Source organism: Vipera ursinii (assembly GCF_947247035.1).
Source record: "Vipera ursinii genome assembly, chromosome: 14".
Taxonomy (NCBI): domain Eukaryota; kingdom Metazoa; phylum Chordata; class Lepidosauria; order Squamata; family Viperidae; genus Vipera; species Vipera ursinii.
In genome coordinates this window covers 3,203,792-3,229,183 of record NC_139527.1, presented here as the reverse complement: position 1 = coordinate 3,229,183, position 25,392 = coordinate 3,203,792, and the positions used below count along the sequence as shown (strand labels likewise).

At 47.0% G+C, this 25,392-nt stretch overlaps 3 protein-coding genes across 4 annotated transcripts in view; all 3 read right to left on the bottom strand.

The window, feature by feature from the left end:
- The window catches only part of GCN1 (GCN1 activator of EIF2AK4), a 46,114-nt gene extending 45,373 nt beyond the window's left edge, over positions 1–741 (bottom strand). The window contains exon 1 of the mRNA XM_083373515.1: positions 720–741. Coding sequence (XP_083229641.1) covers positions 720–737 — 18 coding nt within the window. The 5' untranslated portion in view covers positions 738–741. The remainder of the gene's footprint in view (positions 1–719) is intronic.
- Positions 742–2,317: 1,576 nt separating this feature from the next.
- Positions 2,318–8,228, bottom strand: RPLP0 (ribosomal protein lateral stalk subunit P0). Its single transcript, XM_083373590.1, has 8 exons — positions 8,201–8,228; positions 8,005–8,114; positions 6,760–6,935; positions 5,871–5,958; positions 5,252–5,398; positions 4,220–4,405; positions 3,490–3,630; positions 2,318–2,544 (listed from the first exon to the last, which is right to left on the bottom strand). Exons 2-8 carry the CDS (start codon positions 8,056–8,058, stop codon positions 2,389–2,391), a joined length of 948 nt encoding a protein of 315 aa, XP_083229716.1. The 5' UTR covers positions 8,059–8,114; positions 8,201–8,228; the 3' UTR covers positions 2,318–2,388.
- A 2,199-nt stretch (positions 8,229–10,427) lies between these two features.
- Positions 10,428–25,392, bottom strand: part of PXN (paxillin) — a 38,999-nt gene continuing 24,034 nt past the window's right edge. Inside the window, exons 6-11 of one of the 2 annotated variants that reach the window (XM_083373544.1) lie at positions 24,261–24,396; positions 16,705–16,875; positions 16,063–16,236; positions 15,343–15,424; positions 14,491–14,639; positions 10,428–13,565 (exon numbers count right to left, since the gene is read on the bottom strand). In XM_083373544.1, coding sequence (XP_083229670.1) covers positions 13,299–13,565; positions 14,491–14,639; positions 15,343–15,424; positions 16,063–16,236; positions 16,705–16,875; positions 24,261–24,396 — 979 coding nt within the window. In that variant the 3' untranslated portion in view covers positions 10,428–13,298. Of the gene's footprint in view, positions 13,566–14,490; positions 14,640–15,342; positions 15,425–16,062; positions 16,237–16,704; positions 16,876–18,084; positions 19,112–20,522; positions 20,793–22,022; positions 22,917–24,260; positions 24,397–25,392 lie in introns of those variants that run through there. The other variant, XM_083373543.1, reaches the window with a different exon arrangement.

Genomic DNA, 25,392 nt, shown 5'->3' with positions numbered 1-25,392 from the left:
ACACAGGTTTTCAACACAAGCCGAATTTGAACGTCAGCCCCGGGACATTCTGGCTAGGTGGCTATTCCACACCTAGATCAGGCGGGAAGGCAAATCGCCTGGCTTAACCCGAGAAATAAAACTCCTCCATAAAAGGGCTCCTTTTAAAACAATAAGTATAAAAAGAAAAGGCCCAACGGGCTACTCGACAGTCAGAGTTTGCAAGGAAGGGCACAAATTTTAAAATTTAAAATTTTAAGCTGACTTTGTAATGCCGCTTGGGGGGGGTGTGAAAGCCCTAATAAGCAGGCATATACATAGAATGAAGGCTACTGCTAAGCTTGTAAATATAAATAGAATTAAAATAAAATAAAATAAAATAAAATAAAATAAAAAAGGGAATTATCCCGCCTAACGATTTCACAGCCTGAAACCCTCCCCGCGCTCGCTTCCAGCCCCGCCACTGCCCAGGCGGGTGGACTACAAAGCCCATCGTCCTCCCGAGAGCCGTGACGAAAACCAGGGAACCCCAGCCTCCGGAGGGCGTCTGGAAGGAGCCTGGAACCGCGGAGAGGGGCTCCCGGCGCCCCTCAGCAACCCGGGTGGAACCTTCTAGAAGCGGGCCAGCGCGGACAAGGGAAGCCGGCCGCTTCGAGGCCGACAGAGAAGACGCCCGGGCAACAGAGTCAAAGCGGGCGGCGGAGGCTCTTCGGCTCGCCCGGGCCTTCGGCAGCACCCACCTGCGTGTCGGCCGCCATCGCGCCGGCTCCTTCCGGAAGCTGTTCCGCCTCACTTCCGGCGCGCTGGACGCAGGCTGATGGCGTCACGAAACGCACATGGTGGGGACCTTTGATGGCGAGACGCGAGGACGCCGAGTGCGCCTGCGCGTTGAGGTTCCCTTGGGAGATGGAAGCGGCTTGATGTGAATTCGCGTGTTTTGACTCTCGAAAGAGCGACGCACCACTTATCATCCTCCGATCCATTTCCTTTATTTTATCCCTTCCTTTTATTTCCGATTTTTACATTATTTCCCTATTTTAATCATTTCCCTTATCTTTATATTTTCCCCCTATTTTTACTTATTTCCTTTGATCAAGTAGCTTCAATGGATTGTCAATTTAATCGTCGCATCTATTTCATCTTCTTGTTCAGGGGTCTTCAAACTTGGCCCTTTTATGACTTGTGGACTTCAACTCCCAGAATTCCTCAGCCAGCTTTGCTGGCTGAGGAATTCTGGGAGTTGAAGTCCACAAGTCATAAAAGGGCCAAGTTTGAAGACCCCTGTATCTTGTTCAAGATCTACTCTGGGCACCACAAAGCCCCTATTGAGTTTTCCACTCTTTGCACCCTTCAGCAGTCGTCCCAATATTTCATCAAATGTGCTGTAGCTATATAAGGCAGAGATGGGGCAATTCCACAACCTGTGCGGCTAAGAGGTCAATTCTTCAATCCGAATAGAACAGGAAGGGACCTTGGAGGTCTTCTAGTCCAGCCCCCTGCTCAAGGAGGAGACCCTATACTATTTCAGACAAGACCAGTCTCTTCTTAAAAACCTCCATTGGATGAATCCTTAAGAATCCTTGGAGGAGATCCCTTAGGTCAGAAATGATTTTGAGTAGCAAGACTGCATGAATAGAAGCTGCAATGGACACCAAGGTTCTAACCAAAAACTTAGCTTTCAATCTACAAGCGTACTTTTATTATTATTATTATTATTATTATTATTATTATTATTATTATTATTATTATTATTATTATTATTAATTATTTGAGGAGTGCCAATTGACTGCAATTTGTTCATTTATGACCCAATTCACTGGCTCCGATAAGAGTTTACTTTTAAACTTTCAAACTTGGGAGACATACTTGATCTCCCTACGTAATTAACCAGAATGGTTACTCTATTCCAGAATGACACAAATAATATCATAAAGGTAAAAGGTTCCCCCACACATGCATACTAGTCATTTCCAACTCTAGGGGCCGGTGCTCATCTCCGTTTCAAAGCCGAAGAGCCAGCGCTTTCCGAGGACGTCTCCGTGGTCATGTGGCCAGCATGACTGGACGCCAAAGGCGCACGGAACGCTGTTACCTTCCCACCGGAGTGGTCCCTATTTTTCTACTTGCATTTTTACGTGCTTTCGAACTTCTGGGTTGGCAGAAGCTGGGACGAGTAACAGGCGCTCACTCTGCTACGCAGCACTCGGGATTCGACCCGCCAAACTGCCAACCTTCTGATCGACAAGCTCAGTGTCCTAACCCACTGAGCCACCGCGTTCCAGTAATAATATCAGTTGCCTGCTAACTGAAGCGCAATCATTTGGACACCTCCAAAGGATGTGTAAAGAAGTATGCTTTTATTTTATTTCTTTTGAATTCTACTCTTAGCTCAGGCTAGGACAGAGCGGTTTAGTCAAAGAGACCGAAGCCCATGTCTTCATCAGACTCTTCCGATTCTTCCTTGACTTCCTCTTTGGCTGGAGCTGCTGAAGTAGGAGCAGGTGCTTCGGTCACTACTGGGGCAGCTGCTGCAAAAGCCGATGGATCAGCCAGGAAAGCCTTTACCTGCAGGGGGTGGGGGTGGGGAGGAAAAAATCAGTCGTGTTCCAGTGTCAAAACATCCCTTCAGCGCTGGCAATTTCGGCTTTCCCAGACTTTGCAAAGAAAGTTGAAAGAGGGCGTATATGCAACTGAGCCCAAAGGAGTAAAAAAATCGGCATCGTTAAGTATACTGAAAAACTAGCGCCAGACGACTTGCAAATACAGGACCACAACTGAGACATGTCAGTCGTAAATCGTGACATTCGTAAAGCAGATCACTACTCCGGCGACCGCATCCGCTTTTATGACCCGTTTTGCAACAGTCAAGCCACTGTTTGCTGTTGGGCAGCTTTTGCTGGAAACTGGAAGTAAATCCCAATTTCCAGCACTCGTGATGTGGATCGCTGCAAACGGCCACAAATGCAGGTCAAGTGCCCAAAATGGGGGCCGCGTAACCACAGAAAAAGGGGGACATCAGAATTTTAAATCCAGGTCGTAAGCCCCCTTTCCGGGGATCCATTGTAACTTCAATTGCTAAGCAACCAGTTGTAGGTCAAAGGCTACCTGTAGAGCAGTGTTCCTCAACCTGCTGGCTAGGGAATCATGGGAACTGAAGTCCACACACTTAGGAAGTTGTCACAGTTGGAAAACACCGATCTAGAGGCCTCCTAATTAGGCTTTATAACTGCAAAAAAGGCAACTGCTTGTCTGGTTTTGGCAGCAGGGTTATCCTGAAGAGCACAGAGACTCTTATTTGCCGAACTATAATACATTTATCTGCAAAGGATAACCCGAATACTGAATTCCTGAGTTCTCACTGCCATTGGGCTTGGCTTGGCTTTTCAATAGGGCGTGTACAAATCTTGTTCAAGGATAAGCGCCTCGGGATTTGAGGTTCTAAAAATTCAGATCTGGCAACCAAGACGACTCCAAAACGTTGAAGTCAAAAGACCCCTTGGAACAAGTTACCTTTTCAGCTAATGGGAAAGAGTAGTTGGTCTCCACAGACACAGCCAGGACTCGCTTGTACCCGTTGATGATGGAGTGGGGTATAGAAGCAACCGTAGGGTAGCCGATCTGCAGGCAAACGCTGGCTACGTTACGAACGCCCTACAAGGGACAAGAGACACAGGTTCCAAATCCCATTCGCAGGGTAGCCTTCAAGCAGCTTCTGCTCTCTGAGCTTGGTCTGGTTTCATTACCAAACTAGGTAATAACATCACTGTTTTTTTTAAATCTGTTTTTAACTTTTGAATCTTTGTTTTTTAATCACCCTGTAAACCGCCCTGAGTCCTTCGGGAAAGGGCGGTATATAAATGTGATGAAATAAATAAATAAATAAATAAATAAATAAATAAATAATGATGTTACCTAGCTTGGAAATGAAACGTCTGCAAGAAAACCACCCAGCTCAGAGAGCCCACAATTCGATCCTGAGCTGCCGATAATTCTTTTCTATGGGATATTTTGATACTGAAATGTACATCCGGGTGGGGGGAGGTTCTTTCCCCCCAGCTTAGGTAACACCATCTTCTTGGAACTCAAATGCATTTGCAAATTAAGAAACAGGATTTAAGCAAACGCCACTAAATAAAACTCCCGCTAAGGTTCTCCCCAACACCCTTGCTCGCTCCTCTTTCTTCTCGGCCTTCGCAAAGAGTCCCACGTCAACCGTGAAGTCGGGGAGCCCCTCGCTTACTTCCAGAAAACGCTTGTGCAAGGTTTCCTCGGTGATATCCAAAACTTCCGGGTTGTAAATGCTGCCATTGTCAAACACTTGCTGGATGATGAGCCCGAAGGAGAAAGGCGAGATATTCAACATGTTCAGCAGAGTGGCTTCGCTGGCGCCCACCTTGTCTCCAGTTTTGATCAGCTGCACGTCACTCTTAAGGAGCGAGAAAGGGAGGATCAGAAAAAAAGACGGCACGAGGATATTATCATACCTAATACAGACATTGAAGATCCAAGCAGAGGAGCTGCTCGGACATCACCCCTGAATTGTATCGGAAGAGGAAGGGGAGGGAAGAAAGGAGAGGAGAGAGGGAAGAGTAGGAGGGGGAAGGAAGTAGGAAGTAGGAAGGTTGGAGGGAAAGAGAAGTGGAGAGAAACGGGAGGGGAGGGGTGAGGGAAAGAGGAGAGGAGAGGAAGAAGAGGGAAGTAGGAAAGAAAGGAGAAAGGGAGAAAGAAAGTAGAGAAGAGGGAAGAGAAAGGAGGGTAGATACAGCGAAAGGGGAAATGGACGAGCAGCACCCAAACTTACGTGTGTGTATTTATGTATGGCGGTATATAATACCTACAGCATTACTGATACAACAAATGTTAAAATGCTTGAAAAAATGTTTATATTTCATTGGTTAGTTTGTGGTATATTAAAGGAACTGTGAAAAAATAAAGAAAAAATAAAATGCAGAAAAAGACGGCACAATTTCACAAAGCCACGTCGTCTTTACCATGTTATGGAGCATACATGTCCTACAGGGAAGCCTATCTATGGTTCTGCAGCCTCTCTTGGCAGTTCAGGGAAGCACGCAGTTGTGGGGCTGGCTAGCAGGCTGAAAAGCCCTCTCTTCGCCTCTCCCATCAAGTTTTAATAGCGTTTCAATCGTGCTTGGTTCTTTTTTTTTATTTGAACTTTTTCTGCTTTAAGATGATATTGTCTCTCGATTTCTAGCAAAACTGGGGCTCTCCATAGCGCATCGTACACCCAACAGGGGCTCCATGCGGAACTCACCAAGATTTCAATCGTGCCTCTGGAGATTTTGGTGGTGATGCCCAAAGCTTGGAAAAAGGAGGTCTTCTCAGGACCCAGGCCGGTGTTTTGAGCTGGCACAATGACATCACAGGGAGCGATTGCTCCAGCCCGGGCAGCAGCTGGTACCTAGAGAGAGAAAAAGAAATCCACAAATATTCATCCATCCTCAGCTCAGCTACACCAAGAAAAGCTTAAGCGATTTTTACACCCACAAAGAAAATGGAGCATCTGTCCCCAGTGACAAAACAACTAGAGTAGCAACTGCCAAATCCACCAGTAACTGGGTTTTGACTGCTCCTAGCTTGGATACCTGGATTTCCCACCTAGTCTTAACAAGAGTGATTTACGAGTCTTTTGACTTACAATCGTTTGTTTAGTCTCCATTTGAAGTTGCAACAGTATTGAAAGTGTAGCTTATGATCGTTACATTACACATTCCCACGGCCACGTGATTAAAATTCAGACCCTTGGCAATAAGCAGATGTTTGGGGCATGTTCTTAAGTAGCATTTCTCAACCTTGGGAACTTCCAAGATGCGTGGACTACAACCCCCAGCATTCCCTAAGTAACTTTCCTGCGTACTCAAGTTTCCATTTACCTTGTTGGCAAGCAGCATATCCCTGATTTCTGTCAGATCCTCCTTGGTGAACACAAAGCCCACATTTCCACGGATATGAGGCAGCAGCCTAAAAAATACAGCCAGTGCTATTTTGTCATCAGTCCAACAAGCACCTTTGGAAGAATGTGCACGAGCAACTTGCAGGACAGAGAAAGCTAATTTGGGACTAATCTACTAGCTCAGAAAGGCAACCTCGTTTGGCTAACAGACCAGAATCAAGAGGAAGGCAGGTCTGTTGCTAAATTCTAGTTTTGCAATAAAGATGTCATGAAGTCAATGAAAGCTGGCAGTACAGGCTGACAGAAACGGTCTGGGTTGGTGGCCTTTCATAGAACTGAATTGTAAGACAAATCAAGTTTATATCTTCACCAAACCACACGCCGTCCAAAACTGCTTTGCGGGCAGTTTTAGTGGAAGATTTATTTATTTTCAATTCCACAAACATACCTAATCCTCCCTCCTCTTCATTTTCTTCACAACCTTGTGAGCTAGTTCAAAGCCACCCAGCCAGCTTACATGCCTAGGGCAGACTAGAATCAAATCTTCTGGCATCTTTCCTTGTTGAGTTTATTTTAGAAAAAGAAAGCTAAGAGTTGATGGGGTCCTGTCAACAACCAACTCTTATTCTCTGACACCAGAAGGAAAAATTCTCTAAAAGGGTGGTTCTCAAGCTGTGATCCACAGACTCCGTGTCTGTCTGTGTGTGTGATGTCATCATAAGGGGGCCATGAAGATTCGATGCAGTTTAAATCTTGAGCTAAGCCTTGGGGTTCCATGGCCACAAAAGGTATTCAAAAGCGGTTGAGAAACATTGAGAAACACACTGTTCTAGAAGACCGGAGAGCCCCCGGAGCTTTGGGATACTCACTTTTCCAGAGCAGGGTTGTTTTCCAGATGGCCTCGGATGGCCTTACGCATCATGGTGTTCTTTCCCATCAGGACAACGGCCTTCCCGCGCAGGGACATCCGGATCTGCTGCATCTGCTTGGAGCCGACATTGTCCGCTCCCACGATGAAACATTTTGGATAATCGTCCAGGAGTTGCTGAAAGAAAGGAACACAACAATGGTTTGGTTGTCGTTCTTCAAGCAAGCAGGCAAACTTCAAGGGACCCAACATCTCCTTTTAGAGAATTGCCTATCTGGATCTGACTGGGGTCAATGGTAGAGATATCCCAAAAATACATGTGGCTTTTTTTTAACTCTTTCCTAACATAGGGTCCCAATAGTTCTGCATTTTATCCTTTGCATCTGATATAGCCTAACGGATAATCCACAATGTACCATTATACTGTTATTACTGTCACTATACGCCATTTTATTTTTTGGTTTATACGTACCATTTTATCTTATTTCTTGGCTTATATACTATATGTGTGTGTGTGTGTACATGTGTCTTTTTGTTTTTTATATATACAATTTTATTGTTTATATTATATATGTCTATGTATATATATCTATGTATGTATATATGTGTGTGTGTGTGTGTGTGTGAATTTTAAATTGCTAACAAAGAATTAATTAAATTGTTAGCAATTTAAAATTTACACAAATATGAGCTGTCACCGGTGTGACTACTGCCTGTCGATGGCCTTCAGGTTAGGCTGACACAGGAAATAAAGATTTGTCCCATGTTTGGGGCCTAGCAAGGTAATCTAAAAATAGTTAACAAGCATTTGACACACACACACACACACACATATATATATTATACACACTCGTGATTTTATTTTTATATATACGTTTATACTTTATATGTACCATGTGTCTACATGTCGTTTATTTTTATATATACCATTGTATGTATATATATATATATTACACACACTCATGATTTTATATTTTTATATAGACCATTTATTGTTTACATGTACCATGTGTGTGTGTGTGTCATTTTATTTTTCATTTCACATACGCCATTTTATCTCTATACCCTTATATTTCTCGATTTCTTTCTTGAACCCTGAGCTACACACATTCCCCTCTGTTTTTCCCCCCCCGTTGGCTGGTTGTTAGGAAATGGAAGAGGGGGAGGGGGCTCCAAGACCCAGCTGTCCCCGCCGCAGCCAGGCGCTCTGCACACGCTCAGGAGCGCCCCCGCCCCAACGACTTACGATGATCTTGAGGAAGTAGTTGGACTTCCACGTGGCTCGGTCTTCCCTGGGCATCGCGGTGACCCAAGGATCGCGCGGCGGGGCGGCGGTTTAAAGACAAGCGGCGTTCTCTGGAGAGGGATGAGAAAGAAGGGAAATCAGGGCCGGGCGAGGTAGGCCGCGAAACCGCCCGCGCGGCCTGCAGGGCCCGACCTACCTCACGAGGCCTCCGTGGAAGAAAAGGAGTGGCGTTGGTCCCGCCGCCCGCTTTTATACCCAGGAGGCCGCGACCAATCAGCGGGCGGCCTCTGCAGGGCCCCGCCTTTCTCGCGAGGGATTGGGCGAGCCGTGGAGGAAGGAGCAAAGAGGAGGAGCGGGGTAAGGTCCGCCCCTCGGGTTTGATAGGCTGGTTGGGACGGTCACTCAAAGGACGGGTTCGGCGTTTTTTTTAAAACACAGCTGATCCGTCCTTGAGCAGCTTGAAAAAGTTATTACTATTATTATTGTTGTTGTTATAGTTATTATGATTATTAATTATTATTATTAATTATTATTATTATTATTTCAAAGTGTTATTTTCGTTGGAAAAGCTGGGTTCTTTTTTTCTCCACCTAGAAGAGCGGAGCTGCCCTCCTAAACCCACAGCAAGATGGGATGCAAATAAATTTAGCAGATAAATAATAAATCAAAATATCCTAGGGATGAATCACCAGGTAGATCCAACTATTTTTTTTTATTATTATTTTAATCCCATTTATATCCCACCCTTCTCCGAAGACTCAGGGCGGCTTACAATCTAAGCACAAATCAAATGTGCTTAGCAATAGCCTTCATTCTATGTATATGCCTGCTTATTAGGGCTTTTTTTATTTTTTATTTATTTTAATTCCATTTATATCCCGCCCTTCTCCGAAGACACAGGGCGGCTTACAAGCTTAGCAGTAGCCTTCATTCTATGTATATGCCTGCTTATTAGGGCTTTCACACACACCCCAAGCGGCATTATTACAAAGTCAGCTTAATTGCCCCCAACAATCTGGGTCCTCATTTTACCTACCTCGGAAGGATTTGCCCCCCCCCCCAAGCAGCATTATTACAAAGTCAGCTTATTGCCCCCAACAATCTGGGTCCTCATTTTACCTACCTCGGAAGGATGGAAGGCTGAGTCAACCTTGAGCCTGGTGGGTCATCTAGGAGCTTTTTCCAAGAGCCAACTGGACTTTTTTTTTTTTTCTAGGAAGAGGTTTCTCATCCAAGAAGCTTCTCCAGAACTAAAGAAGCTTCTCGGAGGAGAAGCGAAACATCTTCAAGGAAAAACCGAGGAAGTCCAGGTGCCTTTTGGGGTGGGGAGAAAAACACCTTTGGGACTGCCACGAGCTGGCTGACTGAGAATCTCCATCAACATCTACCTCAGTGTTCTTCAAAACTTGGCAACTTTAAGATGTGTGGACTTAAAAGGGGATTACTTGTAAAATTCTTTTTTTTTTAGCGTTCTACTAATCCCTAGATCATATGAAGTGCCGCTTTATACTGCAGTGGTAAAACCATACTTGGGAAACTGCATCCAGTTTTGGTCACTAAAATATAAAAAAAAAGTTGTTGAAACTCTATAAAAAATGCAGAAAACAGCAATTAAAAAAAAATATCCATGAAGCTTCTTCAGCTCTGACCGGATTCTGGGGAATGGAAAAAGCACCATTGGGACAACCGTGACCGGGATGACTGAGAAGCTCCATAGACATCTAGAAGTAAGGAAAAATTTGCTGGCAGTGAAAACGATTAATCAGTAGAATGGCTTTCCTTCTCTTCATCGCTGGAAGTTTTCAAGGAGAGACTGGACAGCCACTTGTCTGAAATGGTATAGGGCAGGGGTCTTCAAACTTGGCCCTTTTATGACTTGTGGATTTCAACTCCCAGAATTCCTCAGCCAGCGTGCCTGGCTGAGGAATTCTGGGAGTTGAAGTCCACAAGTCATAAAAGGGCCAAGTTTGAAGACCCCTGGTATAGGGTCTCCTACTTTGGGCAGAGGGTTGGACTAGAAGACCTCCAAGGCCCCTTCCAATGCTGTTCTTCTGGTCAAAAGGCGAGGGGATCCTGGCTGAAGGTGCAGCTCAAATGGGAAGTGATTCTTTTCCCAGATTGGGCTGACTTGTGATCAGCGAGCACAGCCTAAGCCACAAATGACACCCGAGTCTGTCTCCAAATCTTTATTAGCATCATCACAGGGACTTTTAAGAAGGGGGACAACACATTGCAGAAGGAATACAGAAAATGGAGAGGGGGGGGAGAGGGAGAGAGAGAAATATAATTCCACAGGAAAATCTCCCCTTCTCCTCCTGAACAGAACAGCTGAAGTTTTCATCAAGACCTACTTCATTTTAAGGCACTTAAAGAGTTATGGTTTTTTTTAAAAAAAAGAGCGTGAAGCAGAGGATTTTTTTAAAAAAAAAAAACTGCGTATAATGCCAAAAGCTACAGTAGCAGAGGACATTCCATCCCCTCACAAAAGATCGGGGATTTTTTTTTTAAAAAAAGCACAGAAAATGAGAGAAAAGGCACATTTTTTGTCCTAACACAGGCAGCCAATCAAATGATTCGATGGGCCTTCTCATGTTGAAAGCGAGATAAAACCGCCGGGATTTTGAAAGAGCCTTCTTTCCGAAGTTCAGGCTTTGAGGAAAAAATAAAGGCAAAAGAGTCCCTGTGGATTTTACTCTGCTACTCGTTGCCGACTCTAGGGGGCGCTGCTCATCTCCGTTTCAAGGCCGTGGAGCCAGCGCTGTCCGGAGACATTCCCGCAGTCATGTGGCCAGCGTGATGTCACAGAGCCTGGTTACCCTTCGCACCAAAGTGGTACCTATTTATCTACTCGCACTTGCATGCTTTTGAACTGCTAGGTGGGCAGGAGCTGAGCTGAAGGACGGGAGCTCACCCAGTCGCATGACACTGGGTCTCGAACCTGGGCTGCCAGCGTTCCAGCTGACAAACCCGGCATCTTCACCACTGAACACCGCACTGCCTCTCAGGCTTTGAAAAACTTCTCCCTTAAAAAAAAATGCTCGGAGAGTCTAGGCAAAAATGCATTTCTCCAAGGAGCAACTGATTTCCACAAAAGGTCGGAGAGGACATTTCCAGTTTGATCCCAGAAGGAGACCCCAAGCAGTCCAGATTTTTGCTTCTCCTAGCTTGCCTCCATCAGCCTGGCTCCCCAAGCCAGTGGGCAAAAGAAATGATAAAATCTCTATAGCCACCAAAGGGTACAATTTCTCTGGCGAGCCACACCCCAAGAGCAACATCTGAAACAGGCAATGGAACTTAAAAGCAAATACTTTTATCACGTGTGCTTTTGAAGTTAACTTAAGGCTCTTTGAAAAACCCAGGAGAAAGCAAGACAGGTGCGTCTTTCTCTCGTCTTTGTAAAACTTAAGTTTTCCTTTTACAAAATCCGTTCCAGTTGAATCCTGATCCTTACAAAACTACTTAATAAGCAAAAATAGAGAGGGGGGAGGGGAAGGAAAATATACATACGCTCCTAGCAGATTCCACTCCTCCAGTTTAAAAAAGGATTTATATATATTTATATTTATATATAATTAATAGTTGGTTTTAAGAAAGCATCAAGGCTCAGAAAGACAGGAACCAACACAGCTCAGGGTCCTGCCCGGAAAAAAACACCAGATACTTAAAAGCATCTGTCGAAAAATGTTCATAAAACTAAAATTTCCATATAAGAGATTTAAAAGCTTTTGTTGTTGTTGTTATGCATTCAAGACCCAGTGTAAAAAAAAACCCGCAACATTCCTCACCCAAACACACAGCATTCAGCTTAATAGCAAAAAAAGACTGTTTCTCACAATCAAAACACTGCGGAAGCGGAAAAGGACCAAAGGGTTTATAAAATTGCTAAGTCAATAGAAAAAGTTATTATTGCTCAGAAGTTCATCTCTGAGGAGAATCTTAACTCAGGCACAAGAGATGGGCTGGAGAAGAATCAAGAGGCCAAAAAAAAAAAAGTCAAAATTTTGTGGTTTTACACTTCCACCATCACAAAATCGAGTAGACCTCACCTTACAATCGGAACGAAGGCCAGAACTGCTTAAGCAAGACAACTGTTAAGTGAGCTACAGCCAATTTTACAACCTTTTGGCCATGGCTCTTAAATGAATCACTCAGTTGTTAAGTGAAACACACGTTTGTTAAACGGATCCGGCTTCCCCCATTGAATTTGCTTGTCGGAAGCTGGCTGGGAAGATTGCAAATGGCATTCGCGCGATCCAAGATGCTGCAAACCATTGTAAATACAGGCCAGATGATTGTGAGGGTGTGCAATGGTTGTTAAGTGTGAGGACCGGCTTTTTTCAGTGCAGTTTTAACCCTGGTCGGTCACTAAACAAACAGTTATAACTCAAGGACGACCAATAGGTCTGACCCTTGTCTAAAACGTTGGGAACACCTCCCTCCATCTGGAAATTTGCAACCGTGGAACTTTTTCTGTAACCCACGGAGAACCTCTGCATTTTGAGGAATTCTGGGACACAGGCTGCTGGCAATTCTCGGAAAATCTCTGAAAAGAAAGATATAGAGAAGGTTCTCCATGAAGAGAGGGGAGCTATTACGGGCAGCGCCTTGCATTTTGACCACAACGAACCACGGAAGGAGAACTTAAGGAGACTGTAAAAATCTCATACAATCAGTTGTCCTCTAAACACCACACTCGGAGGTTTCATCCACTCTGTCGGGGGTCCCCAAACTGGGCAACTTTAGGATTGGTGGACTTCAACTCCCAGAGTTCCCCATGGCTGGCTGGAGAACTGTGGGAGTTAAAAGTCCAGAAAGCTTAACGTTGCCAAGTTGGCGGTTCCAGCTTTCTGCCTTTCATACCGAAATCCGCTGAGCTTGTCTCCTAGCCACCATCCACCAAAGCCACCCCAATGTCCTTCATGACTCTCAGATGTCATGTGGGCCCTCTTCCTCCTCAAGTATCTCTTTGGCGTGACCTCTTCCAAACCTGGGCACCTTAGCATCCAAACGACTCCACAGGCACGCTGGCTGAGGAATTCTGGGAGTTGAAGTCCACAAGTCATCCAAGGGCCAAGTTGGAAGGCCCCTGCCCTTAGGCCTCTTCCTCTGGATCTTCCCCCCTTCCCAGAGCAGCTGTGAGCATTTCATTCACATCCATACACACACACACACACACACACACACACAAACCCTCTTCCTCCTCATCTCCTACGTCAACCCGCTCAAGTTGCTGAACGTGGGACGATACGCAACAAGGCAAGGGGTTTCCTGACAGGAGATACCACAAATGAGCCTTAGCAGAAGAGTTTCAGGAAGCAGTTCTGACAGTAAGGCTTGTCGTTCTGCTCTTTGAAGGTTCCCTTGTTGAGTTGCTTGAGGCAGAAGGCGCACACGAAGTGTTCCGGGTGGAATTTCTTGGCCATCGCGGTGATGCAGCGGCCTGTGATGGGCTTTTGGCATCCGGAGCAGAGCGAGCCTCGGCGCTCGTGGTAATGCACTTCGCAGTAGGGTTGGCCGTCATGTTCGAAGAAGCTGCCATTGATGAACGGGGTAAAACATTCCTGCCGGGCAAGGAAAACCATCAGTCCTCAGCTTACCAGCACAACGGCCGCACTGAGCGAAGAGGAATTGCCTTGGGCCGCGTATAAAAGACACAGTTCTTGACTTACAGCCACAGCTGAGCTCAAACTTGGCATTGGTAAGCGAGACATTTCTTAATAGCAATAACCTTTCGACTTACGTACCGCTTCACGGTGCTTTACAGCCCTACCTAAGCGGTTTATAGAATCAGCCTCTTGCCCCCGACAAGTGGTCCTCATTTTACCGACCTCAGAAGGATGGAAAGCTGAGTCAACCTTGAGCCGGTCAGGATCGAACTTCTGGCAGTGGGCAGTGTTAGCCTGCAATACTGCATTCTAACTACGGCACCACTACAGCCCTTCCTTCCTTCCCTTCCCTTCCCTTCCCACTTACCAATAGCACTTAAGACTTATATCCTGCTTCTGGAGTGAGTTGTGAGTTAGCCTGCAGTACTGCCTTCTAACCCCTGCGCCCCCAGGCCTTTGCCCCATTTTACGACCTTTCTTGCCACAATTGTTAAGCGGATCACTGCAGTTCTTTAGTTACTAACTCGGTTGTTAAGGGAATCCAGCTTCCCCATTGCCTCAGCTTGACAGGTCACAAAAAGGGTCCACACGACCCTGGGACCGTGCAACCGTCATAAATACGAGTCGGTTGCCGAGCGTCTGAATTTGGATTACGTGGCCCTGGGGAACGCTGCAACGGTTGAAAACGGTGAAAAAACAGTCACAAAAGTCCTTTTTTCCAGTGCCGTTGTAACTTTGAACGGTCACTCAATGAACCGTTGTGAAGTCGAGGACTGCCTGTATTACTTTGGTCTCAGTTGTTAAACGGGAGAAACCGTTTCCTTAAAAAGATGTTGGAAATGTTGTGAGGGGAAAAAAGGAATGGTGGGGGGTCTCCTACCCGGCAAACGAAACACTCGGGGTGCCACAGGGTGTTCAAGGCTGAAATATAGTTTTCCAAGATGGCACGGGCACATCCGCCACATTTGGGAGCGAACATATCAAAGTAATCTTTGCGGCAATAGGCTTTGCCGTCCTTCTCGTGGAAGCCTAGAAGCCAGACGGGAGAGAAACCTGGTTAATCCATCTGAAGGGCAGAATAATCTATGGTCCATATGCAGTTTAATATAATAACATCAGGCCAACCGTCCAGGAGTAAAGAACACCTCAGCGAAAGAGCTGCCAACAAGTTAACAGTGAACAGCCCTACCAATATAAACTGCGATATAATACAAATATAAATCTAAATAGTTATAATATTACAATACATATATGAATTTATATAAAATATATGAATTTATATAAAATATAATAAATTTATATAAAATATATGAATTTATATAAAATATATAAATTTATATAAAATATAATATATAAATTTATACAAAATATATAAATTTATATAAAATATAATATATAAATTTATACAAAATATAATATATAAATAGCCCAATATTCTTACTAGCACTGATGATGAATACTAGCTGGGTAATGAATCGTCTGCAAGAAAACAATCAAACTCATAGAACACAATGAACCCACAATAATCCTCCTCCTCCTCCTCCTCCCTCCAAACCCCCCTCCCTTCTAGCACTGATGATGTTACCTAGCTGGGCAATGAAACGTCTGCAAGAAAACAACCAAACTTAGAGAATACCAAGGACTCACAATTATCCTCCTCTTCCCTTCAATTCCTGAGGGAAAGTTACACATTTTGGACAGGTCAGAGCATCCACAGCAGAGCCCTACTCACCTTCAGGGCCAAAGAAGGCTCCACACTGTGCGCAGAAGAAGTGTTCTGGGTGCCATGTTCTGTCCAAGGCCGTCACCACTTTCTGAGGAGAAGAAATCACCACAGACGATGAACCCCTCATTCCCCATCCAACCTGGTCAATATTCAGAGAGGATGGAACTCCACTTGTACAATTGACTACTCCAGCCTGATGAGCAGTGAGGGGAATTACAGGCCCTCCTTGATTTACGACCACAGTTGAGCCCACAATTTTCTTGAGACAGATGTGGAGTGGATTTTGTCCCATTTTATGACCTTTCTTGCCACGGTTGTGAAGTGAGCCACTGCCGTTGTTAAGTTAGTGAGATGCTTGTTAAGTTAATCTGCCTCCCCTGTTTGACTTCGCTTGTCAGAAGGTTGCAAAAGGGGATCACATGAACCCCGGCCACTGCAACCGTCATAAATACGAGTCAGTTGCCAAGTGTCTGAATTTTGATCACCTGGCCACAGGGAGGCTGCAACGGTCGTAAGCGTGAAAAACGGCCACTAGCCACCTTTTTCATTGCCGCAGTAACAGCGAATGGTCAGTAAATGAATTGTTGTAAGTCGAGGACTAGCTGGACACCCTCCAGCCTGGTCCATGTTGAGGGATGATGGGAAATCGGGATCTCTAGAGAGAACAGATTAGGGGAAAAATCTGAGTTAATAGAAAACCAAGATTATAAAAAGTCAGGGACTTACATCCAGGATGGGGCCGTTGCAGTAGTAACAGCGAGGCGAAAAGAGGTTGTGATAATCCCTCTCACAATAAGGCTGGCTGTCACGCTCAAAGAAATTCCGGGAGCCAATTTCCTCCTGGCAATGGGTGCAAACAAAATGCTCGGGGTGCCAGGTCTTCCCCATGGCTGTGACAACCTAGGGTGGGAGATGACAAAGAAGAGTCACCCAGCTGGTTTTCATGTCTAAGGTGGAACTAGAACTCTCCATCCCCTGGTGATTGGCCCAGTGTCACCCAGCTGGTTTTCATGTCTAAGGTGGAACTAGAACTCTCCATCCCCTGGTGATTGGCCCAGTGTCACCCAGCTGGCTTTCATGTCTAAGCTGGAACTAGAACTCTCCATCCCCTGGTGATTGGCCCAGTGTCACCCAGCTGGCTTTCATGCCCTAAAGCAGGACTACAATTCACAATCTCCTGGTGATCGATCCAAAGTCACCCAGTTGGCTTTCCTGGCTAAAGTGGAACTAAAACTCACCATATCCTGGTGATTGGCCCCTAGTCACCCAGGCGACTTTCACGCCTGAGGCGGGACTAGAACTCACCGGCTCCTGGATTCTAGTCCTTCACCGCAAGCCCAAATGACAAGAGCTGAGGCTGAGGCTCACCTGCCCGGCAATTGGCTTCTTGCAGGCTCCACACACGCCTTTGGCAACCGTTGCTACTCCAAGTTTGTTCAGGTCAGACTGGAGACTTCCGAGCATGCTGTCCAACTGGCTGCCAGGCTTGGGAGGGGTTGTTGACGGGTAGCTGCCAGCTGATTTTCCCTGAGACATAAACTAAAAAAGAGAGAGCCAAGCAGACAGCGGTGAGATACGAAACACAACCGTGTCCTTCTAACCGCTGGGACGTCGACGGGCCCTTTTGAATTTCCACACGGGGATTCCTTGGTGCAACTGCAGAAGCTCGCAAAGGATCACACTTGAGGATAGAAAGGAGGAGGGGGTGGGGTTGTCAAAACCTGTGTCTCTCTCTCTCTAAGAAAAGGACCCACACATTTTGCAAGCACAGACCACGTTCAGAGCAATTCCACACCGCAGGACCCTCCTCGGCGGTCCTACTCGTCCGCTCCCCAAAACACAACGCAGCAATTCTGAACGAGGCTGAGGCTAGAGAAAGGAAACCTTTTCAACTTTCTTGTAAAAAAATAATAATTCGATTTTTGTCATGAGAGTTGGAATGCAGGTAGTCCTTGGCTTCCGATCACATTTGCATCCTAACCTACTAACTCCTAGTAACTTTCATAGGCTTAGAGCAGGGGTAGGCAACCTCGGCTCTTTTATGACTCATGGACTTCAACTCCCAGAATTCCTGAGCCAGCTGACTCAGGAATTCTGGGAGTTGAAGTCCATGAGTCATAAAAGAGCCGAGGTTGCCTACCCCTGGCTTAGAATAACTTTCATAGTAATTTATAATTCACTTCTCACAGGGGACTAGCCATTTCACCTGCTCAGGTGCTAAATGTGTATTGCCTTCTCTTTCTCCAGCCCCAAATTTCTCCACGTCCTCGAGAGGGCCATGCCAGCAGACTTCCAAAATTCATGCTAGATTTTTAAAAAGCTGACCCCCATTTCTTTTCAGCTTGCAACGCGCAGACCAACGAGCCTTAGGGAAAAACCCAGCAAACTCCATTTCTACCAGCCACTTGCAAACTCCATGCAGGCTCCACATTTTTGCCAAAGCCACATTTTCCCACTCAACATGCTAACGCAGGAATGAAAGCAAAAGTCCTGCCTTCTCAGGAGTAGGTGGGCGAGTAGCAAGGGCGGGGTCCAAAGATGAAATAGGAAGGACCTGAAAAGCAGAATTTCAAGAATGAGCTGGGCAAAGCTGTAACCCTTTAAAAAGGCTGACTGGACTGCTGGATTTTAAGGAGCTTCTGAGTGCCCTGCCTAATTTAAAGACATTATTTTTCTCAGTCATTGACGGAGATGGGCAGCTACTGTGACTGACTGACAGACATGAATGTATGAATGAATGAATGAATATATGTATGAATGAATGAATGAATAGGAAAGAATGAATGGGAATGAAGGAATGGGAATGAATGAATGAATGAATGAATGAATGAATGATCCTCTCTCCGGCCCAGGCTGAGAGTTTTAATTGGGATTTTTATATTTCTTCAGGGATTTAATTTAATCTTTTTTAATTGTTTTAATTTTTGTATCGATGTTTTAAGTACCCTGTAAACCGCCCTGAGTCCTACAGGAAAGGGTGGTATATAAATTCAATAAAATTCAAATTCAAATTATGCAACATTTTCATTAATTCTTGGGCCAACTATTCTGGTCAGCTTACAGGATTCTAGGCTGTGCCCCACCTAATGCCTGGAACATTATTTTCTCCTCCTGGAGCTTCAGATTTCAGCCTACCACCTCCCTCAACAAGACACACTCTGGCTGTATCCATTCCAAGTTCCCAGAGTTCCCTAGCCCACGTTGCCATTTGTAGAGGCTTCTGGGAGCTGAAGCCCATACAGCGGAAGGACACCGGGTCAGGGAATTCTGGGATTTAGCCAGGCTTAGTTTCACGATGGAAAAGGAACTCAAGGATGCATCTCGAGTTACGATCAGCGAAAACTTTACTTTCACGAAGCAGGAGAACACCAAAGAGAGGCCGTGCCTGCTGGGCTAGGGAGAAAGAAGCCTCTTCTGTTTGGCAGCTAACCGACACCAAGGTTTTGGAGGAAGGGGCCTCTCCGGTGGGCTGGGTGGGAATCGGTGTCCGCTCGAGGGAAACTTCTTCCAACAGCAATTCCCACGGGACAGGAGGCTGAGCCAGCTGGGCGGACGGCGCAAAGCGTAGCTGAGGGATACGTGGCGATGCGGACAAGGCCAGGGGAGGTGGTGGTGGTGGAGGAGGAGGAGGAGGAGCAGATGAGAGAGAAGAAGAGCCCAGAGTGGCTTTGACAGAAGCGGCCTGGGAGACATCTTTTGGAAGCTGCGGTGGAGGAGGAGGTGGGACAGAGACGGTTCTTCTCAGAGGAAGGGGTGACATAGCAGGAATGATAACCTGAAGGGGAAAAAAGCAGGAAGAAAGATAAACAGTCCAAAGACAGAAATACTTGGGAGGCACCAGAAGAAGATCGTGCAGGTCCACCTTCTCCAACCCGGGCACTTCTCAAAGGGTGGAGGTCAACTCCAGAAGTCTCACCAACGGACACGCAGGCTGGGGGAGTCTGAGAGTTGAGCTCTACCCTTTTTTTGGAAAACGAAGGTTTGGAGACACATAACCGTACCCCTACCTCACCTTCCTGAAGACCATAAAAGCTCCCATCGGAACACAACAATAGCAAAAAAACAGAAAAACGACAGCTAGAGGCACTTCCAAGTAGAAAGAGGAAGCCTGCATCCTTGTGGGCTTTCATCTGTTGAGTTCCTCCTGCCCCCAACTGGATGGAAGGGGCTTCAAAAGCCATCTAAGGATGCTAAGCATTCCATCCAAGAAAACGGTGATCCAAGGTCTTGCTTGGAAAAATCCAGGCAGCCTCCCTCTACAGCTTCCAATTTCTAAGGAACTGACCCACGACTGGTCCCTGTTGGGACCCCCAAATCAATCAGAGATGAAAAGAGACCAGAGGGGTACCGATTTTGAGCCAACTAACTAAGCCACAGTGTAGTGAACTTCAACTGATGGGAATTAGCAGTTTGAGAGCAGAATGAACATTCCCCCATCTCTCTTACTTCCTAGTAATCAACCAGGAAAACAAGCTTATCTTGAATCTGCTTTTCTGGGCTCCGGAGGGATATTAAGGCCCATTAAAAAATAAATAAATAACGAGAATTGGAAGGGACCTTGGAAGTCTTCTAGTCCGACCCCCTTTCAAGCAGGAAATCCTAAACCATTTCAGACCAATCTCTTCTTTAAAAACCTCCACTGACGGGAGCACCCAACAGCTTCTGGAGGCAAGCCGTTCCACCGGTTAATTGTTTCTCACTGTCAGGAAATTCCTTAGTTCTAGGTTGCTTCTCTCCTTTGCTGAGTTTCCATCCGTTGCTTCTTGTCCCGCCTTCAGGCGTTTTGGAGAAGAGGTATATTCTCCAAATGTACTTCGGAGAATAGGCCCACAATTTACGAGGCAGAGATTGCCTCTTTTGTTGACACGCAATCTAGGAAGCATCTGCTTTTCTCTCAATTCGGAAGCTGCCTCTGCTCTGTCTTGGCCCTCAAAGGGAGGACCTCTGCTCTCTGCCCATTCCTAATTTTCCAGTCGGCCGGCAAGACTCTTTAATGGGCAAAACCTGAAGGGGGAAGCTTAAGAAATGATCTTGGTGTCATCCGCTATAGGCCTAACCAAGAAGAGAGGAGATCCATCTGCCATCAGCCATGGAAATCCTCTCCCGGGACTTGTCAAGAGATGCTCTGCAACCACAACTATTTTCCTCCTGTCCACTGGAAGACTCTTTCAGAGCTTCCTGGCTACCTTATCAATTTGTTGACTACCATCCTTCTCCTTGTTTTGAGGCCTGGAGGTGATGACGACCCCCTCGGTTAACCAGTCGTCCGGGCTGTGTGGCCAAACTTCCTCTTCCACTTTGCTGATACCCAGCCTGTCCTGAAGTTCCTCGATCAGCCGGTCCTGGGAGACGCTTTTGTGGAAGATGACCGGGCCCAGCTTGCGTCTCGGCGAGAGATCGCGGCACATCGGATGCACGTTGGAGATCTCTCTGGTTTTCCTGATCACAGACTGGATCTTAAGGGGAGGAAAACGTTCGGGTTGAGGGAGCTTCCCCTTGAACTGGACGGCACAGAAGGCAAGGTCTTTGCGTTCGCCGGGGTTAGTTGGTCACAAGCCGGGAATGCAGGAATGACTTCCTTCCTCAAGAGGAGGACAAGTCTCTTTGGCACAGCCACAAGCAGCCAACCCATCGTTAGGAAAGCTCTCCAGCTGCAGCCCCCTCATCCAGATGTGGGCTACGCTCTCAGCTTGTTTTCTTGCAGACATTTCATTACCCAAGTAGGTAGCAACATCAGTGCTAGTAAGGAGTGGGACTTGCTCTCAGTTCATATTCTGCTGGCTTGCCTGTCAGTGTTCTTAAGAGATTCTTTGACCAACACTGACAGTCAAGCCACTAGAGTGTAAACTGAGAGTAAACCCCACTAGCACTGATGCTGTTACCTAGTCGGATAATGAAATGTCTGCAAGAAAACAAGCAAGCTCAGTGAGCTGCGGGGACCCCTCGTATCAACCCTGAGCTACAAATACTCTCCTCTGTTGAACGCAAAAATTCAGCTCCTTCGGCCCAACGGAGCAGCCGAGAGTTGGCGAGGGGCTTAGGAAGACCCTTACAACCCCCCAAAATCAACGGAGAAACTGGACACTCCTGGTTCACAGCCATAGGCCTAAGGAACAGACATTTCCCATGGTTTGATCTGAGGCAGGCGGCGACTTTCCACCCCAATCCACAACAGTGTTTCTCAACCTACGCAACTTTTAAGATGCATGGCTGGAGCGCGGAAGCCTCTTTGGAAGTCCATCTCTCTTAAAAGCAGTTGAAGTCGAGAGACCCTGGCGCACAGAAGGTGGTTCCTATCTGGAGGCGAGCCACTGTGTGTTGGGGGGAGAGAGCACGGGGGGAGGCTCAGCTAATCTCAATGTACACATGTTGTACTTTGACAATAAAGGTTTATTATTATTATCTAAGCTGGCTCCATTTCTCTCCAACGAGAGCATCCCAAGAGACCATCCTCTCTTTCTCTGCTCGGCAGAGCGCCCAGCCAAAACCCAAAACCTATGAAGAGCAACACCAAATGCCACGGGCTGGTTGTATCTATCTAGGAGAAGCATGCGGATGTCCTACATCCGGGGGCCAACTCCAAAAGCACGTTTCATGCGCAGCCCAGCGAGAAGCAGCACGGAGGCATTCCATCCACCGGGAAGACACCAGCTCACTCATCTCTCCCCATTCATTCTTAGGCCTGCCTGGCTCGAAGTGGACATCCTCTCCTCCACAGGGACGGCCAGACCAGCGATACGGCCCAGTTCCTCTTCCCAGACACGTTCTGCGGCCTTTGGAGGACCCGCCAACCCCTTCGGAAGGCCGTTCTTTCTGGATCCCCTCTCGGCAACATCAGGACAGCTGTTTGCCCTCACTGGTTCTGGAACCTCGGGCGTCTGGTTTGAGGCCCGCTGCGGCGCAGCCCAGACCGGCTGAGTTTTGGTGCCTGGGAAACTCTCCCATCTTTCTACGTTGAAAAGATCAGGTGGCCCAGCCTGGTCCTTCTTGACTGATGTTCTTGGGGCCAGCAGAGATGTTTCTGAATGACTCTGCCTGGCGTAACCAATTGTCCTCATTCCGTTCTCCTTGAGAAAAGGAGCTTTGCGGTAAAAGGGTCCCCTCTCTTCCTGAATGTCATCCTCGACTTCACGGTTGAGGTTCTCCTTCCAAAGCCCTTCTGGTTTCCTGGGTTTTCGAGTCAGAGTTCCTGCCCCATCCGCACAAATAAATAATGACTCGGGCTCAGAAGAAGAAGAGACGCGTGTCTTCTCAGGGGTGGTTTCGCCGGGCCCATCTGAACTCGGGAGAGGGCCAAACGCTTTACCAAGGGGGGGTTTTGTCCAAGCTCCGGCAGGGTGACGATGCAACGTGGTGGAAGAAGGCTCTGGAACTGCGGCCACCGCTAGATCACTGCTTTTCTCATCAATGTGAAGGACCTTCAAGTCAAGAGGGAGCTCGGAACCCAGGTCACGCCCATCGTGTTTCGCCCTGGGTGGCTTTGAGGCCAGTGGAGGGACCGTGTGGGATGGAGCTGGGGCAGGAGGTCCAGAAGAGTGTTGCAAGGAAGGCTCAGAGGCTAGAGATATAGTGGAACTGGTCTGAAAGAGAAAGGAAAGGGGGAAGAAGGAAGGGCGGGGAGAGAGAAAGAGAGAGAGAGAGACAAAGGAAGATGGGAGAAAAGATGGAAACAGGATTGAAGAAAGGAGGAAAGAAAAAAGCAAACAGCGACAGAAAAATAAAGAGGGCCCCCGCATTAAACCCACCCGAGTTGATTCAAAACCAAGGAGACCCAGGGGAAAAGGACATTAAAAAATCTTAATAATTCCTGACAGCACCCCAGTCACAAAACAGGCTGTCTTCTCCTTCTTATAGACTAAAGAACACAGGTCTGCCTCCAAGATTGGCCATTTTTAAGACTTGTGGACTTCAGCTTCCAGAATCCCTCAGCTTGGCTGGGGAATTCTGGGAGCTGAAGAGCCAAGTCTTAAACGTTGCCAAAATCTGGAGATCCCTGGATCAGATTATGCCAAAATAGACCTCTAACTCGGAGGTCCCCGACCCCCAGTCTGTGGACTAGTGTCAGGCTGCGGCATGCCACCAACCGGTCCGCACAAACAAGCAAAGCAGCATCCGCGGGATGCAGGCAGCACACACAACCACCCACCCTCCGTGGACCCGGTCCCTGGTGCCCACAAGGTTGGGGACCTCTGCTCTAACTTGCAAGGCATGATCTCCTTCCAAAGAAGAAGAGTTGCAAATGCAGAGCGTAGGTTCACGCAGAATTTGGCTCAAGTCAGCAGCCAAAGATGGTGTTCCCTACTGGTACTGATGATGTTATCTAGTTGGATCATGAAATGTCCGCAAGAAAACAGCCAAGCTCAGAGAGCAACGACGAATCCTCAGCCCTCCTTCTCCTTTTCCTCCTACTCTTCCTCCTCCATCACCACCATCGCTAGCAGCAGCACCCGACAAACCCCACTCCCTTCTAGCACTGATGATGTTACCCAGTTGGGTAATGAAACATCTGCCAGAAAAGAGCCACGTTCAGAGAGCACCAAGGACCCCACAATTCTTCCTCCTCCTCCTCCTCCTCCTCCTCCTCCTCCTCCTCCTCCTCCTCCTCCTCCTCTGCTAAACCCCCTCTCTTCTAATAGTGATGATGTTATCTGTTGGACAATGAAATATCTAAAGACAACTATCAAGCTCAGAGAGCACCAAGGATTCCACAGTCCTCCTCCTCCTCCTCCTCCTCCCCACAAACCCCACTTCCTTCTAGCACTGATGATGTTACCCAGTTGTTACCCAAGATGTTACCCAAGACATCTCGGCTGATGCCAATTTGTGAACAAGGGGTTAAGGGTGAAGATGTGCCAGGACAATCATGCCTAGGCCAGAAAAGGAAGGGTGTGTGTGTGTGTGTGCAAATGATAACAAGGGGGCACCTTGAAGTCTGAAAGGGAAGCCATGAGCTCGTCCAGTTCTCTGGTTGCGGAAGACGCAGAGATGCGGGTCTGTTGCTGGCTGGAGATGAACCTCTGGGGACTGTTCATCTCTCCCTGATTCACAGTAATGGCGGGTCTAGTGGAAGCGAAGGAGACAGAAAGGGTCACCTGAGGTGGGCTTCCAGGAACAGAGAGAAAGACCCCTGCCCACCCACCCCCATCCCAGTCCCCTGTGGCCTTAGCCTTTCCAGGGAGAGCAGACAGGTCCAACCCACAGCCCACAGGCAGCTAGGAACACGACCCTCACAAGGTAATAAGAAATATTAAGAAATAAAGGTAATTTATTCTTGCTGTACATTTAACTATATTAACTTCATTAACTGGATTACAGGTAGTTCTCCACATAGAACCATTCCTTCAGGAACTCTGGGAATTGAAATCCACTCATCGTAAAGCATGTGGCTAGGGAATTCTGGGACTTGAAGTCCACCCATCTTAAAGCATCCTGGCCAGGGAATTCTGGGACTTGAAGTCCACCCATCTTAAAGCATCCTGGCCAGGGAATTCTGGGCGTTGAAGTCCACCCATCTTAAAGCATCCTGGCCAGGGAATTCTGGGCGCTGAAGTCCACCCATCTTAAAGCATCCTGGCCAGGGAACTCTGGGCGCTGAAGTTCATCCATCTTAAAGCATCCTGGCCAGGGAATTCTGGGCGTTGAAGTCCACCCATCTTAAAGCATCGTGGCCAGGGAATTCTGGGACTTGAAGTCCACCCATCTTAAAGCATCCTGGCCAGGGAATTCTGGGCGCTGAAGTCCACCCATCTTAAAGCATCCTGGCCAGGGAATTCTGGGCGTTGAAGTCCACCCATCTTAAAGCATCCTGGCCAGGGAATTCTGGGTGTTGAAGTCCACCCATCTTAAAGCATCCTGGCCAGGGAATTCTGGGACTTGAAGTCTACCCATCTTAAAGCATCCTGGCCAGGGAATTCTGGGGCTTGAAGTCCACCCATCTTAAAGCATCCTGGCCAGGGAATTCTGGGTGCTGAAGTTCATCCATCTTAAAGCACGCTGACAGGGGAATTCTGGGGCTTGAAGTCCACCCATCTCAGAGTTGCCAAGGTTGAGAGAGAC